Below are 14,707 nucleotides of genomic sequence, written 5' to 3' on the forward strand. Positions count from 1 at the left end.
ACCTCAGTCGACATCAGTTCAAACATCCTGAAAGAGAACACACATTTGTAGTGGAATTTTTTCCACCAGAAGTCCAAAAACTCTTTTTAGTCACAGTGAATTCAACGGTTTTGAACATCAATCAATAATCGACGAAAGAATTTTCCACAGATTAAGGGCAAGCTAGAATACAGAAGAAGCGTTGTTCACATGCATAAGTGGCGTGTCAAACCTCCTGAGTACATCCATATCGATCGTCATCGTTTTGATTGAAAGAAAAGGTACACACACAAGCATAATTTCCCACTTTTATTGAGTGTACACGTTATTCTACTTGTGTTCCCAATACATCAAGATTACAGTGGCAATCGACCTTAGAACCATCCGTTTGTTTCCTTAAACCCTGAGAAAAAGATGTTGTACAGCGGCTACTTAAAACTACAGTCCGTCAGAAGGAGTTCAATCAGAGCCGCAGTAGCGAAGATGGCATGCGTGCTCTAGTGGCGTCTTATTGATGTAATAAACGTAGAAATGGCCACAGTTGCGCACTTGAACGTTGATGGACCAAATGCAGCAGTTGCCGAAGTAGGTGAAGCATGCCTTCCTGGTGACGTTACCTTCGTTCACTGTGGGATGAGTACCGTTTAACCAGCCAGGGGCGTGTGTACCACAGCTATGTTGCTGAACACATGACGTAGCCATTTTTGTCCCCGCGGCTCCTTGGAAACGAAACCAGGCCGGTCCAAGTTTATCGTCGCAACCGACCTCATTTCCCTCAGTGGTTTCCGACGTGTACGTGTTTTTCCTGTCCCCGCTTGAAAGGGTCTGATAATTTTGGCATTCTAGGAAGAGAAAACATAATAACGCTTGAGACATAAAAATGAAATTAAAAATGATGAAATGCAATAATCGTCAACGCGTTTTACTGCGTCGTATATGTTCCTTCTGTTTCTCTTCGTCAGTGGCTTCGATTCTGAGAACGTACGAAAAACAGCTAGAAACAGTAAAATAATAAATAAATAAATAAATAAATAAATAAATAAATAAATAAACAAATAATAAATTAATTAATTAATTAATTAATCAATTAATTAATTAAAGAACAGAACCAAATGAACAGTCCCATGATTATTTTAAAAAAAACAGTTTAATGGTAATAAAATGAACTTCAAATGGAAAAAGATAAACCCTTTAGTAAGAAAATAGTACGTAGACTTGATTACCTGGCGGAACTAGCTTTTTGCACTCTGCGAAATGAAAAAAATAATTCATGTTATCCATGCCGCTTGTCATTTCAGTTATGCACATTTAGCGCATAGTTGCTGGTTTTCAATAAAAAAAATATAATACTTAAAGTTAGCACATGCTTTACGGTACAGGTAAGTTGCCATGTACTTGTCTTTGCTATACAAAAACAAACTTATGGCTTTAAAATAGTTTTTCAATTCGGTCCTGAACAACATTTCTTTACTGCAAGCCTCGCTTAAGACATTGTTTGAAACATCTATGCCCAACTTTTCTTCGTACATAATTTCAGGGGTCTAGAGAGGTTTTCAGTTGAGTGTCCAGACCAATTTCGCGTTTACTATGGGTTTGCTTTTCTATTCACCGACTGGTTAGCATAACTGGCATCACTTTCTCAGCCAACGAGAAGCAAAACTATAACGAGTTATCTATTTTCCCTCGCTTGAGAGAACAATATAGTTGCTTCGAATTATGATTGGTTCATGGCGCTTTTATGTCTGTTTTGAACATCCACAATAGTTTCTTTGGGTTTGGTTTTAAAACACTTTAGTGAACGCGAAATTGGTCTTGACCGTCAACTGAAAACCTCTCTAGACCCCTGAAATTATGTACGAAGAAAAGTTGGGCATAGATGTTTCAAACAATGTCTTAAGCGAGGCTTGCAGTAAAGAAATGTTGTTCAGGACCGAATTGAAAAAGCTTTTAGATGTTATAATATTCAAGCTGAACTAAGTTAGAAGACCGGGAGGGAGGGGGCAGGGGGCGTTTCTCTAAAGTCCCGGTAACTTACCGGGCCGGTAAGAGTCTTTGGTGATAACTGCTTCTTAACAAAAGTCAATTTTTGTTTGCTATGAATACTAAAATTCAAAATCTTATACTTCTATGAAAACATTGGTCAAGTACAATGTCTGTCATCACTGTTTAGTCTGCGGGAAAACGTTTAAAAACATACTTATGTAGCCCGGTAAGTTACCGGGCTACATACACCGAGAAACGGACCCCAGGGCCCAGTTGTTCAAAGCCCGATTAAGCTAATCCTGGGTTAACGTGAACTTTGATTCGAGTATATTTACTAATCCATAAGGATTCGTCCAAAAGATTTTTGTCCCTAAGTCTTGCCTTTGACTTCTCTTTACCATTAGCTTAAAATGAGCCTTTAAAATCATTTTTAGTGACCGAGATGAAAACCTTGGCTAACTTTTAATCGCGGGTTAGCGTATATCGGCTTTCGAACAACCCGGCCCAGGTTGTAAACATTACGTGAAAAGCAGGCCATTGAAAAAAGAAATAGCCGTAGTTTAAGTTCTTATTTGTTTTGTTTTTTTAAATTATAGTTACCGATATATATATTTTTTTTATTTAACCCTATCTAGATCCGGCTATTTTCGTCTTCTGTGGCCGTCCATAACTAGAATATTATCTAAAGCTATGACAATAACACTTGGAGGATAAAAAGTCCAAAGTCCAAATATTTTTATTTTGTTATTAAGTAACGGCCACCTTGGATCGACTATCTTTCTGGATTTTCCTAAGACTTCAGGACTCCATCTAAACTGACCGCAAAGTAATCGACCCTAATAGAAGAACACTTAAATGGAATAAAACTTAAAAGTTGTTGTAAGGTAAAGAGAGGCCAATAGGCCATTTCCATGATGGCGTCATTTTACAACAACTGTCAGAATTCATTTCGTTTTCCTTTTTCAATTTTTTTTTTTTTTTTGTAATCCCAGTGGGCAGCAAAGAACAATAGCCCTAATTAGCATGAGAAAAAAAAAAGGATTCTAGTTGTTGTAGTAAAATACGCCATTGTGAAAATGTCCTATTTCCCATAAAAAAAACTACTTGTCAATGATTGGTTTCCATGGTAGTGTTAAATTTACACCCTCCCCTTCTCCCCACTCCCCCTCCTAGATAGGGATAATCATCACGGTTTTATTCCTCACTTTAGCGGTCGCGTGCATCTTTTCCATCATTTTTTACGAATTCTTGAGATCAACATGGCCCTTATTAGTTCTGAATGAAGTATAAAAGTAATCTTACCTTCAAGCTCTTTCTTGAGCTCTGTTGACAGAAATATGCAATGCGTCAGTTCACTTATTTTCGGTATCGCTTTAAAAAGAAAACTTAGGGTGCATTCTTTTGGGGCTATTCTAGCTATTCTTATTCCGGTTTAGATATAACAGAATACACGGAATTTCAATTTCGAAAAGAACGCTCCTAAAATCAGGAAACGGGATACCCATGGCCGAGGTGACCTGAGAACGGCCGCGTAGGATTTCCCGCCAAGCCATTTTCCAAAGAACGCATATTTCTGTGTATTCCGAGTAAATCGTTTCCTTCCATTCTATTCATTCTGCTATCGGGGGCAGAATGAACAGAATGATATTCCGTTCATTCCGAAAATGGAATAGCTGAACCAAAAGAACACAAATACCGTCTATTCCGAGTATTCCTATTACGGGATGGTCCCAAAAGAACGCGCTCCAAGAAAACGAAATGGGTCAGTTATTAAAAGACAGTTTAGACGGCGTTTAACCAAACCGCGCTTTAAGCCATTTTCAATTTTGCCAATAATCGTATCTAAGCATTGGCTGCTGCTGACAGTAGCAGGAGGGTCTGCATCTCAGTCTGGAAAACTATTTATACTTAAAATAAAACACTTATAAACAGATTTGGAGGCCCACGGATTGTCTTAAGCCGCGGCCTAAGTTAGACTTTGTTTAAATAAGTTCTTCTTCTACTTCTTCTTCTTCTTCTTCTTCTTCTTCTTCTTCTTCTTCTTCTTCTTCTTCTTCTTCTTCTTCTTCTTCTTCTTCTTCTTCTTCTTTTTCTTCTTCTTCTTCTTATTCTTCTACTACTTATTATTATTATTATTATTATTATTATTATTATTATTATTATTATTATTATTATACTTTTTCTTTTTCTTCTTCTTCTTTTTTTGCTTACTTCTGAGAATAACATGTGCAGTATTTATTCATTGAATTTATAAGAAAAAAAAGAAGCACTTACGTTCAACTTGTTGTTCCACAATTTTGAGCCCTGAAGAAGAACAACAACAATAAAAAGCATCAGCGGTTTGTTTGAACGGGTCATGTCATTTAATCTAAAAGACCCATTACAGACAATTAGTTTACTGATGGTAGAAATTTGTATTTTATGGTCATACTTTTTTGTATTTAGTCCTTCGCTTCTGTTTCGTAAAAAAATGATTAAAACAAAATCTCGTTTGTTTTCCCTTAACGAAAATCCTTTTCTCCGTCTTCTTTGACCAGGGAGAACGAGATTCCCGCCATGACAACATCGGATTAATAAAAAAATCACAAAGTTTCTTGGCGCCTGCTCACATATTTAAAAATCTACTCACGACCAGGATCATGGCAGACAGAATTCCCCAACCCTCTTATTTAGAATGGGTTAAGTTTGGGTAGTTTTGTATTCTTTCGTGAGTTACTTATGAGTATCGAATTAAGACACAGTTAATGCAAGGACTTCACATTGCCAACAGAGACGCTGTATATATTTTCAACGTACACTGATATGGGACAAGGAGGGTTCAGGTATGGCGACTAAACTTGAAGATTTTCCTTTGTGGTCCGGAAGTGAGACAATGACGGTATATGACGTGAATTTTACACTGTTTGTTCTGAACAGCCCCATTATAGAGCGGCCATCTTTGACTTCTTTGCTTCTTGAAATAAATTCAGAAAATAGAAAAAATTTGTTCAACTAACTAATGTCCCATACACACCAAGGATAAAACACGTTTATAAGCTGTTTAGTTAAACACTGTTTAGTTAAAATTCTTTCCTTCATAAAGGCTGCTTTCGGATTTTTGTAGACTACAGATTAAGCACAAATGAAAGCATAAGTTAAAGTTTTCTTGAATCCTGTGTTAAAGCCAATGATTCAGCTTTCTGTTACCAGTTTTCATTTTGTTAAACCAGGTTTAAATTAAACATGTTTTGTTGGTGTGAACGGGGCTTAAGATTACTATTAAATTGCTTAAAGTTTCTAAATATGTAAAATTTACGACGATTAAATATGTTTTGTTAAAAGACAAGAAAACACATTTTTTAACAAAATATCTCTCAACATGTTATTGCAGAGGAGACATCAAGTCACTTCATCAATGGCACGTCAAACAAAATCGTTTCCAGTTAATGTGCCTTAACTTACTTTTTTTACATTTGCCTGTTCCTCCTCCCGCGTGTGAGGGCATGAGCAAGGCCATGAGCAGAATAGTCACAATGACAACTAGCAAAAACTTCATGATAAATTACACAGGTAACAGTTCTAGAGAAAGGAAAAGAGACATTAATATTAATATTGAATACATCACATATGTCAGCCTGCAATGTATTGTTTTAATATTTGATGCTATCAGCCCTTTAAGCTAGCAAATGTCGATAGCGAGGCAAATTTTGATTACGAGTGTAACTACCATGCCTGTTTACAGGTACGACTTTTAATGCACTTTCAATTTTGCTGCTGTATGCTGATAAAGATTGTGACATGTAATGCACAGACGCTTTTTGGTGATTTCAGCAAAATTTTCTGCCAAATGGAAGCAACACTCTGGTTTAAATGTATTCACCAGGAAGCATCTATGCATAAAGCCACGGAAAGGATAAAGAAATACTAGCCTATTTCTTAGAAATCAATACACCTGATCATGGGCTGTTATATTATTGATATCAAACAGGAGTCAATAATTATTGAAGTTTGGGAATTCAAAAACTACAAGACAACAAGCCCATATCACAGCGGCACGTAAAAATAAATGATAAAATAAATAATAAATCAATAAATAAATAAATAATAATAATAATAATAAAAAGAGCCAGCCTCCCTCCCCTCGCAGAGAAAATTACAAATTTGCTTGTACTCCCTATTAGCAATAGCATCTTAACACTGGAAATACACAAAGATTAGTTCAGCACGTGGTGCGTTTCTTGTGAAACCTCGACAAGCTGTCTCCACATGAAAGTAAAAATCAAGACAAAACACCAATCCACTCAGGCAGTGAACATTAAAAATAGTTAACTAGACAATTATTGGAAGCAATAGATAGAATGATACTCACTGCACTAGATTTCTTAGACTTATCTTAAGCGTTCCAATCTTATTGCAAAAATTAAACTCTGTAGAAAATTCTCTGGAAACAACTAAATAATTTGAAAGCTATTTGACGCCGGTAGGACAATCTTCGCATAGGATCCGCGCTATCCTCGCCTGTTACGACCACTCAAAGCGTGCCATAGGGAACAATTTTGTCACCTTTGCTTTTCTTCATTAATAAGGCCTACCATCAGTGCCGATAGTATGTCGCTTAGAGTATTTTGTGGATGACTCTAAAGTTTTCATTTCTTCAATTTTCCGATAAAAGACATTCAGCTGCGACTAGACAAAGATCTCCGTATAGCAGAATGGCGGTACACTAACAAGCTCCTAATCCGAACTAAACTTCTCCTTGCATCTGTGCAAGAGCATCGCCCCCTATTTTGAAACTCCCCATTGCGAAATAGCCCATCTTTGATGAGTTTCCCTTGAATGTTTTTCATTCTACGCTACATTGGGTGCCAAGGCGGATGTAAGGAAAAACGACTGCACTGCGCCTCCAATCGATTCCGGTGAGATTACCTTTTATTTCTTCCCTTTCCTGAGTTCCAAACTAAATTAAAATTATCTTGAGGCGAAGTGGCACTGCCTAACCCTCTTTTAGCAAACAAGCTTTGAAAGCATTTCAAATCATTTAAAATTGGATCTTCTCTATTTATTTTCACCACCACGGCAAGGCAAGGAGAAGGAGGGAGGATGTGATCCAGTCCTAACACTAACAAATTTGTAGCCTCGAATTCCATATCTAGTTGGCAATTGAAAGTGTTGGGTTAGAGAATAGGGGAAAACCGAAATATCCCGAGAACAGGTTCTCAGAGCAAGAACCGGAGAACCTGAACAACAAGCTCAACTAACAAATGACACCGAGGCCGAAAATAACTGGTGGTCTGAAATATTACCAAGCCAAATTATGTTTTCAAGGTAAGTGCCTACACAGTGTTCGAGATGTATCTAACGTATTGTGCATTGATAGTTTTCGACGTGCAAAATAAAAATGTCGTTTCGTTCTTACCCCGAATATCGTACTCCTGCTGAAAAGTAATAAGACCGCCGCTGCTCGCCTTGGTATGAAAACAGTTCTAACCTGCAAAATATAAATTACAGTCAATTACCTTTAGCTAACCCTCAATACAAAACGCATCCCGCAAATGTTACCTTAAAGGTGTCAAGTTGATTCTCCACACTCTGTTGAGACAGAAGGCACTTCTTACTGTGAGAACAACGATATATCAAGAAAGGAGGGTGGAAGAATTGTTGATAGGTAGCTTTTCTCTTACTGGCTGATGATGATTTCACAAATCGATGATTGGTTGGCGACAAAGTAAACACAGCACAATTGGACATTCGGAAAATTGGAAAGCAAAGTTTCTAAGGCAACAACTCGGCGCCTGTTAGCATGTCTCATATTCAGCCCCTTTGAAGAAAAGTAACTTCCTCATCCACGCATCGTTCTTAGATAGAAGCTTTCTTAAAACTGTGTAACATTGAAAGTTGAATTAGCCTTTAAGAAATCAAGAAAAGAACGGTAAATTTTCAAATCCATCTTATTACGGCCACCGGGTGGTTCTATAAACGGTAGAAATGTTTTTAATAACCTTAAGTACTAATAATGACAAGATATGTTTTGATATCCATAGCAACGCTGTCGGTACCCTTAATTTAATTTAATTTAACTAATTGTGCAATCATTTCCCCTAAACATTTAAAAAATTTTCGTCAATCTCTTCTTGGTGCCAACAACATGCGGCATCTTCAACCTCACTTTGAAAAAAAAAAACATGTATTCATCCTCTATTATGATCAGTTTGAAAATATCACACCCAACATTTTCAGAAAGGCAGTGAAATATTTTCATTGTCAAAGAGGTGGTCATATTTCCTATTTGAATGAATGAATGGAAACTTTATTAAAGTAGAACAACACCCATACTAATTAGGGGACACAGCTTGAAACTAACTAATAATAGTGATGGTGGTAATACTAGTAATACTGTATAAGCGTGCGTAAATGTAAGTTACAAAAAGAAAATCTAAAATGTGAAATCTAGTCTTTAAAATCTACGAAAAAAATCTAAACTTGTAGTGGAAGAAAAAAACATTTCGTGGAGCAGAGGGTAGAGTAGTTAGAATCTTCTTAGGCAATTTTCTTCTTCGGTTTCGAAATCGCTTTTATGTCTATTTCTCGTGATATTTTGCCAGTGCGAATATCTGGTGGTAAAGTACTTTGTTGTGATATGTAAATAAAAAGTACGCTGTTTGAGTATGTTTATGACGGTGTTTGCCGAGCAGTAGCACGTTCTTCTGCTTCAGTTAACTTTGTTAATTAATACTGTGACTAAAAAAACTAAAATGGCGCGCACAGCTCGCAAGCTAAGCCTTTGCTACGGTATTTTAATAGATCGGTCTGTTTTTAGATATGCTTGGGAATACTTTTTCACACGAGAATTTAACCATGGGCGCGAGTAATTAAAATGATACACACACGGAGAAAACGGCCTCAGGATGGATTATTTAACAAAAGGCAACGAACGCATGCTGCGAAATGTCTCATGTAAATGCATCTCCCAGAGGTTTTGTTTGTCTGTTTGTTTTTTTTGATGAAACCCAGCCAACAGATACTAATGTTACATTATTGAACCAAGCCAAGAAAGCGTGGATACGTCTAACAAGATGAAAACCTGCAAAACTTTTTTTTTGTAAGATACAGTTATGTTGCTACAAATTCTTGATTATAAAGGGAGTTGCGACATACTCGTTTTCTCAGTCTCCTTGGTAAAGAAATGATTTTTATTCTACTTCCCCCCATTTTTGTAACTGCACAGAGGAAGTGGCCAACTCGAAAGCCTTGCTCCTTTGGCCACTACGCACCGAGTCTTCCCTAGAAGGTAAAACCACTTAAATATAGTGCTCTGCATGTTTATTTTCTTACCATAAAAAAATTGTATTTCGAATAACTGTGAATAAAAATTGAATTGAATTCAATTGAAGTTATCCTCTTAATGCAAATAACTCTTTGCGGCAAACAGAAATTGTTTGGCGCAAAGACAACAATTTACGAATTTGAGTATTACCGGCTTGTGACTTCAGTTTGTAAGCAGAAAAGTAAATTTTTGCTATAGATATTCTTTTACTGAATCTTTTTTCCTGCGAATTATGACATTTAAGACAGCACCGTAGTTTTGTCTATAACGTTAACCCATTCATGAAAATGCAATTTTCTTCTTCGGTTTTGAAATCCCTTTCATTTCTATTTCTCATAATATTTTGCCGGTGCGCACATCTGGTGGATAAAGTTCTTCGCTCTGTTTTGTAAATAAAGAGTACCTGGAATCACGGTTTGCTTATGCTTGACTGTTCTGGCCAAACGGTAGCACGTTCTTCGCTTCCAATTCGCCATTGCTACCGACCGTACAGCTTCGGTCTATACTAAGCCTTTGTTACGGCAATTTAACAAATCGTTTTATTTTTAGATACGCGTTAGAAAACTAATTCCCTCTAAAACTTAAGTTCCGGTTCACATGATGACTCCGTCAAGTTTGAGACTGGTTAGTAAGGCTCCCGTGGGAGAATGAATTTGTGGCAAATTCAATTTATAAACAAATATGTCTGTAAAAACGCCGTTACTCCAATATATAGGAGTTATGGCAATTTTCCTTTTTAGTAAAAACAAGACGCTGTGGGAGCGTATACTTGGGCGTCGTTGCATTAAGCGTATTTGAGCATGCACGATAGTTCAGTTTTTGAAGACCGGTGAACGGTAAAAGACTTGTAAACGAGATGTAGTTCACCCGAAAATGTCATGCATAGGATGAATAAACAAAATAATACATTAATAAACAGGTCAGGTTTTGTAATCACGAGCTGCTTCTAAGATAATGATGAATTTTTAACAACAAAGGAGTATTTGTGCGAATACCTTTCTACGCAAATACTCTTATTTTCAGGGCTTTCTGTGACAAACTTTTCAGCTTTTTCACTGGTATTCTAGTGGGTGCACGATCGCGTCGAACACACACCCGTGAAATCCAACACGATTATTATTTTTGCTAAATAACTTCGGTTGACGAGATCTCAAATCAATTACGCTTATTTTAATTTTCATGGAACTCCACTTTCCTTTGGTAGACTAGGTACAGTTACCTGCATAGTTTTCTCTGACACATAGACTGCGAGTAGTCCCTTTCTTCTCTAAGTTCTGTCACGCGCGCGCGGAAGGAAGGAAGAAGAAAGAGATTGCGGAGGGTCTTTGATCGTCGAATTTGCCGCCGTTGACATCTCTTTGATTGATAGCTTCGCCAACTTTGTGTTTTAGTGGGGAAAATTAAGTCGTGTTTACCTGCGAAAATGAACACGGCTGAGCGTAATTTCATGCTTGTCTATCCCAGTAAAAGCGTCTTTCTCTGCCTTTCATCAAGTTTCTTTTACTGTCAACTGTTGTAAGGATGCAATTAATATAGAGATGGTACAATGAATCTGGAGAAAACTCCAACGAAAAGTGTTCCGCAAAAGAAAGGTAGAAAGCGGAATGCAGAAGCGTCACAGTTTTGCAGAATTTGCCATCGCTCTTTCGTTACCAGTTACGTTAATTTTCAGTCCTCTAAAGCTGGATATATATCAACAGAGAACATTTTTCACATTTCTAAGAAGAAAGGGCTTAATAAGTCCTTAGTGTCGTACCTGGTAGACGACCCAGGCTTTCATTTGGACTCCGGAGAGCACCAGTCGACTCGTGTTTGTTCTCCGTGGGTGTGTGTGGTGTGTGTAGTTTGTTGCGAGCCAAAGGTTTCACGTGGATTCCCTCTGTCGGGCACATTTTAGTACCAGTGCCTAGGTTTGACCGTGAGTCTGTTATGACATTCCAGGGAGACAGCCCGATTTGAAATCAATTTGCTTTCAACGAAGGCCTGTGTCTCAGTAAATAAACTTCTCCGAGAAATAGTTGCTCCGGAAGGACCGCATATCATCCTTCTTGACATATGGTGAGGAAGGTAAGAGTGTGCTAAGTTTCAAGTAAATTTTAGCGAGGTTTTCGAAGTGCTCTCCTCAAATGACGGGTCAAATTACATTCAAATTCGACTTCGGGTTTCCACCTATACCACTCAAAACGGCGTTTGGAAGCTTCGAGAAGCCTTTAAAGCACAGCAAAACACACCGGGCCAGCTTTTTTCAGACTTTACCGTAATTTTTGTGGGTTTTTGAGAGAATGTTGTTGTCTAATTTTCGATCGACTTGTAGCGCCGTACAAACTCTTATAATACGCTTTGGCAACCTGTGGTGACCGTGGTCAGAGATAATAAATTTCTGCCCGATCCCAGAGCAAACCTGATTGTAGGATTTTAATGATACCGTCTGCTTACGAACAGAGAAAAAATAGCTTTCTTCAAAATTCCCGTTTGTTTTCTCAGTAAAAGCCAGTTGGCCATACAACTTCTAGCCGATAAATACGAGTTGCCGCACAGGGTTTACTTGAGTGTGGCATGTCACAATGGCTTACATGGATGGGCGGACGTACGGACGGTTGGGCAGTTCACGCATTCACGGGTTACCAAATTGTCGTAGCTATGGGGCTCCGCTGGCGCAAAAGCTCCGCTATTAATACTTGCCGTTTGTGGAAGAGGGTTAATATTTGGATGGATGTTAATTTGCCCGTGTTTTAAATAAGCCATAGGACGTGTGAATGTTTTTTCCTTTAAGAAAACTGTTAATTATTTTCGTCACTGCGGATACTACACAATAGAAATACAATAAAAATACAGTAAAAATACAGGCTTTGACGGGTGAAAGAAACAGAACTTGTGTCCTTATTGCAATCTGACCCCCTACTACTACAAGAAAAAGCTACAATCTTAAGTAAACCAATCAGGCTTGTATGTCCTGTTTTTTGAGCAACCTCGTTAGCGGTTCTGTGAGACCTTTGATGTACGGAAGGGTCGCGAAGTGGCGGGTCAACACATTTGCAAAACATTCCGACAAGTTCTTCAGGTGTAGGGACTGGTGGTGGGAAACACCTCTTCTTTGTAATTTGGGTAATGAGGTTTGTAGGGTAGCCATTGGATTCCAAAGCGGTGTAAACATGTTTAATTTCTTGATCTCTCCTTGTTTCAGAATTGGGTAAATTCGTGGCTCGATGAACAAAGCAGCAGTGCTAATTTTGTGATTCTTGTTCTATTATTGGTATTTTACGTAGTCCTTGGAATCCGTGGGGCTTAAAGCCACCCGCTGTCTAACATAATGTAGTTCTTGCGGAGAATTTTAAAAGCGTCTGCCACAAAATGTACAACTCTGACAGTAACGTCCGCATCCAACTTTTGTTGGCCATGATCATATCCCCGCAGTACTATACGTTGTCAACGTTTCTACGTCATAGCGTTGAAATATGATCGTTTTGGCCGGGCAGAAACATCGCTTCTAACATGAAAATATCAGCTGAGGTTAAATTTTCTATAGGCCAAAAATAAATAAATAACTAGATATCTGTGACTCGCAAAACCTCGCGAAGCTGGGGCTGGGTGGAAAGCTCTCTTTACTCGTATTGTAGCATCAAATGAGGAGATTAAAAGGTTTCTGCACATAGCAACTATTTTGATGAGCATAGTCTTTTCGAGGTTCCACAGGCTAGTTTAATTTGCGGTTGAAAATCTATTTCTGACTAGACGAAATTTGCAACGTGCGTGAAGCGCTGTCGTGTTCGATGAATTTATTTCACACGGAAAATTATTTTACGGCGGTCACAAAACGTGTAATTTCTTCAATGCAATCTTTCACAAAAAAGATTTCTGGAAGAAAGGGAAAAGCTTCTGGAGAGATAGTTCTGTATCCAGTGAATATTGATGAACATTGCAGTTGAGATTTGATCCGGCACGCAAACTTTCCCGATGTTGGTAAATTTTGCTCCAGACGACGCCAGACAGTCTGACGTCATTCATACTTTGTTTTTCAATGTTGCTAGGCAACAGTGCGGACACCTTCAACGAAATATATAAACATATATATATCTAATACTTTTCCACTCATTCTGTATATATCTTTACCAGCTTTACGTTGTAATTTTACATTTGGCTATTTTTCTGATGAGTGCCGTACAGGTTGTGATAATTTTTATTGCCTTGATGCTAGTTATCTTGTTCAATTAGTATATTCATAGTTACTTGTCGGCAATTTAAGAATTTTATTCGCAATAAGTCTTCTTCGTTTCTAAAGTTGGATAATTCAACCTTTATTCCGGGTAAAAAAAGTTTGTTGGGTGGCCACGGTGAGGCTCGTCGCACTGTAATTTTATAGTAACAAAAACCAAATTTGTTGTGTTATTAATTATTTTTAGACCTTTTTGGTAACAAATCTGTTTATGACAAAAGCTAGAAAATCAGCCCTTATTAGCAATAACGTGTGACAACGCTAAACAGCCATCTGTTATTATCTCTGACATGCACATAACTCATAATTATTCAACACACGTGAAGAACTTTTTCCCTATTCATGGTAAAAACGGCTATTTTTGTCCATGAGTCAACGACCATTGCGAAGCTATTGCTATAAAGGTAAGTTGCATAAAGGAATACAATCGAAAAAATGTTGATAACGCGAATAAGCACTCAGTTATCGGTCGGTTTGCTTGCAGTTAACTAACCATAGTGTAAAATTATCAGGGCACCCAAGAAAGGATAACATTATTTAAACAGCGACACCTTTAACACCTTTAGTCGTCTTTTAAATGCATATTTGTATAAGCTAATACAGTGCGATCTGCTCGGATGTTTAGCTTAAAATTTTATTTGTCGCAGGAAGTTTTAAGAACGAACGGAATTTTATTTTCAGAATTTACGAGCTGCTGTTGACTAAATACAAAAATGCTGGCTGACTTTATTTTGCAGTTTTAACGACATATTTGCCCTTTGAAAAGGTCTTCGGAATCGGAATTGGAAGAATTGTGTTCTTTTGGGAAATGATATTCCGTGTATTCAGGGGATTCTTGGAATTACCAAGGCAATTGATGCAAGATTTGACTTGCAAAGAACACGACGAGTGCGATATTTTGCCAGTAGGATCGGGCGGTTTTTTATGACGGGACTTCCATTTCGTGGTAATGTTCAAATTACCCAGAATACCTTTCGGGTACAAAAGAGGAAATCACAGGCTTTCAAAAGTGGCTCTAATCAAATGGCTGATGCACGACTCGCTGTAAGCGTGAGAGGCGAAATTGGAGACAAATGCTTAGTCGAGAGATAAGGTTGGCTGTCATTATGGAATTTTGTTTTAAAAATGTGTGAATTTCAAAATGTGCAAATTTCAAAGTGTGGTAGAAATGATCGATCAAATTACAACTGAATGAAAGTGCTGGAAATCATTGTGAGCCACTTTAAAAG

The 14,707-nt window shown here is 37.8% G+C and overlaps 1 protein-coding gene across 1 annotated transcript; it reads right to left on the reverse strand.

The window, feature by feature from the left end:
• Positions 1-239: 239 nt before the first annotated feature.
• On the reverse strand, positions 240-7,742 carry LOC146481096 (pancreatic secretory granule membrane major glycoprotein GP2-like). Its single transcript, XM_085108585.1, has 6 exons — positions 7,501-7,742; positions 7,358-7,429; positions 5,404-5,520; positions 4,237-4,266; positions 3,265-3,285; positions 240-845 (listed from the first exon to the last, which is right to left on the reverse strand). Exons 3-6 carry the CDS (start codon positions 5,495-5,497, stop codon positions 439-441), a joined length of 552 nt encoding a protein of 183 aa, XP_084964711.1. The 5' UTR covers positions 5,498-5,520; positions 7,358-7,429; positions 7,501-7,742; the 3' UTR covers positions 240-438.
• Positions 7,743-14,707: the final 6,965 nt, after the last annotated feature.

This window comes from Pavona decussata, unplaced genomic scaffold (genome assembly GCF_977016875.1).
Source record: "Pavona decussata unplaced genomic scaffold, jaPavDecu1.1 SCAFFOLD_51, whole genome shotgun sequence".
Classification (NCBI taxonomy): domain Eukaryota; kingdom Metazoa; phylum Cnidaria; class Anthozoa; order Scleractinia; family Agariciidae; genus Pavona; species Pavona decussata.

What these genes read in the sequence shown, in the direction of transcription:
- LOC146481096 (XM_085108585.1), bottom strand. Translation starts at nt 5,497, where the DNA reads ATGAAGTTTTTGCTAGTTGTCATTGTGACTATTCTGCTCATGGCCTTG. An exon ending in TGTGGAACAACAAGTTGAAC is followed by an intron (nt 3,286 to 4,236) that starts GTAAGTGCTTCT and finishes TTCTGTCAACAG; the next exon opens with AGCTCAAGAAAGAGCTTGAA. An exon ending in GCTCAAGAAAGAGCTTGAAG is followed by an intron (nt 846 to 3,264) that starts GTAAGATTACTT and finishes TTATGTCTCAAG; the next exon opens with CGTTATTATGTTTTCTCTTC.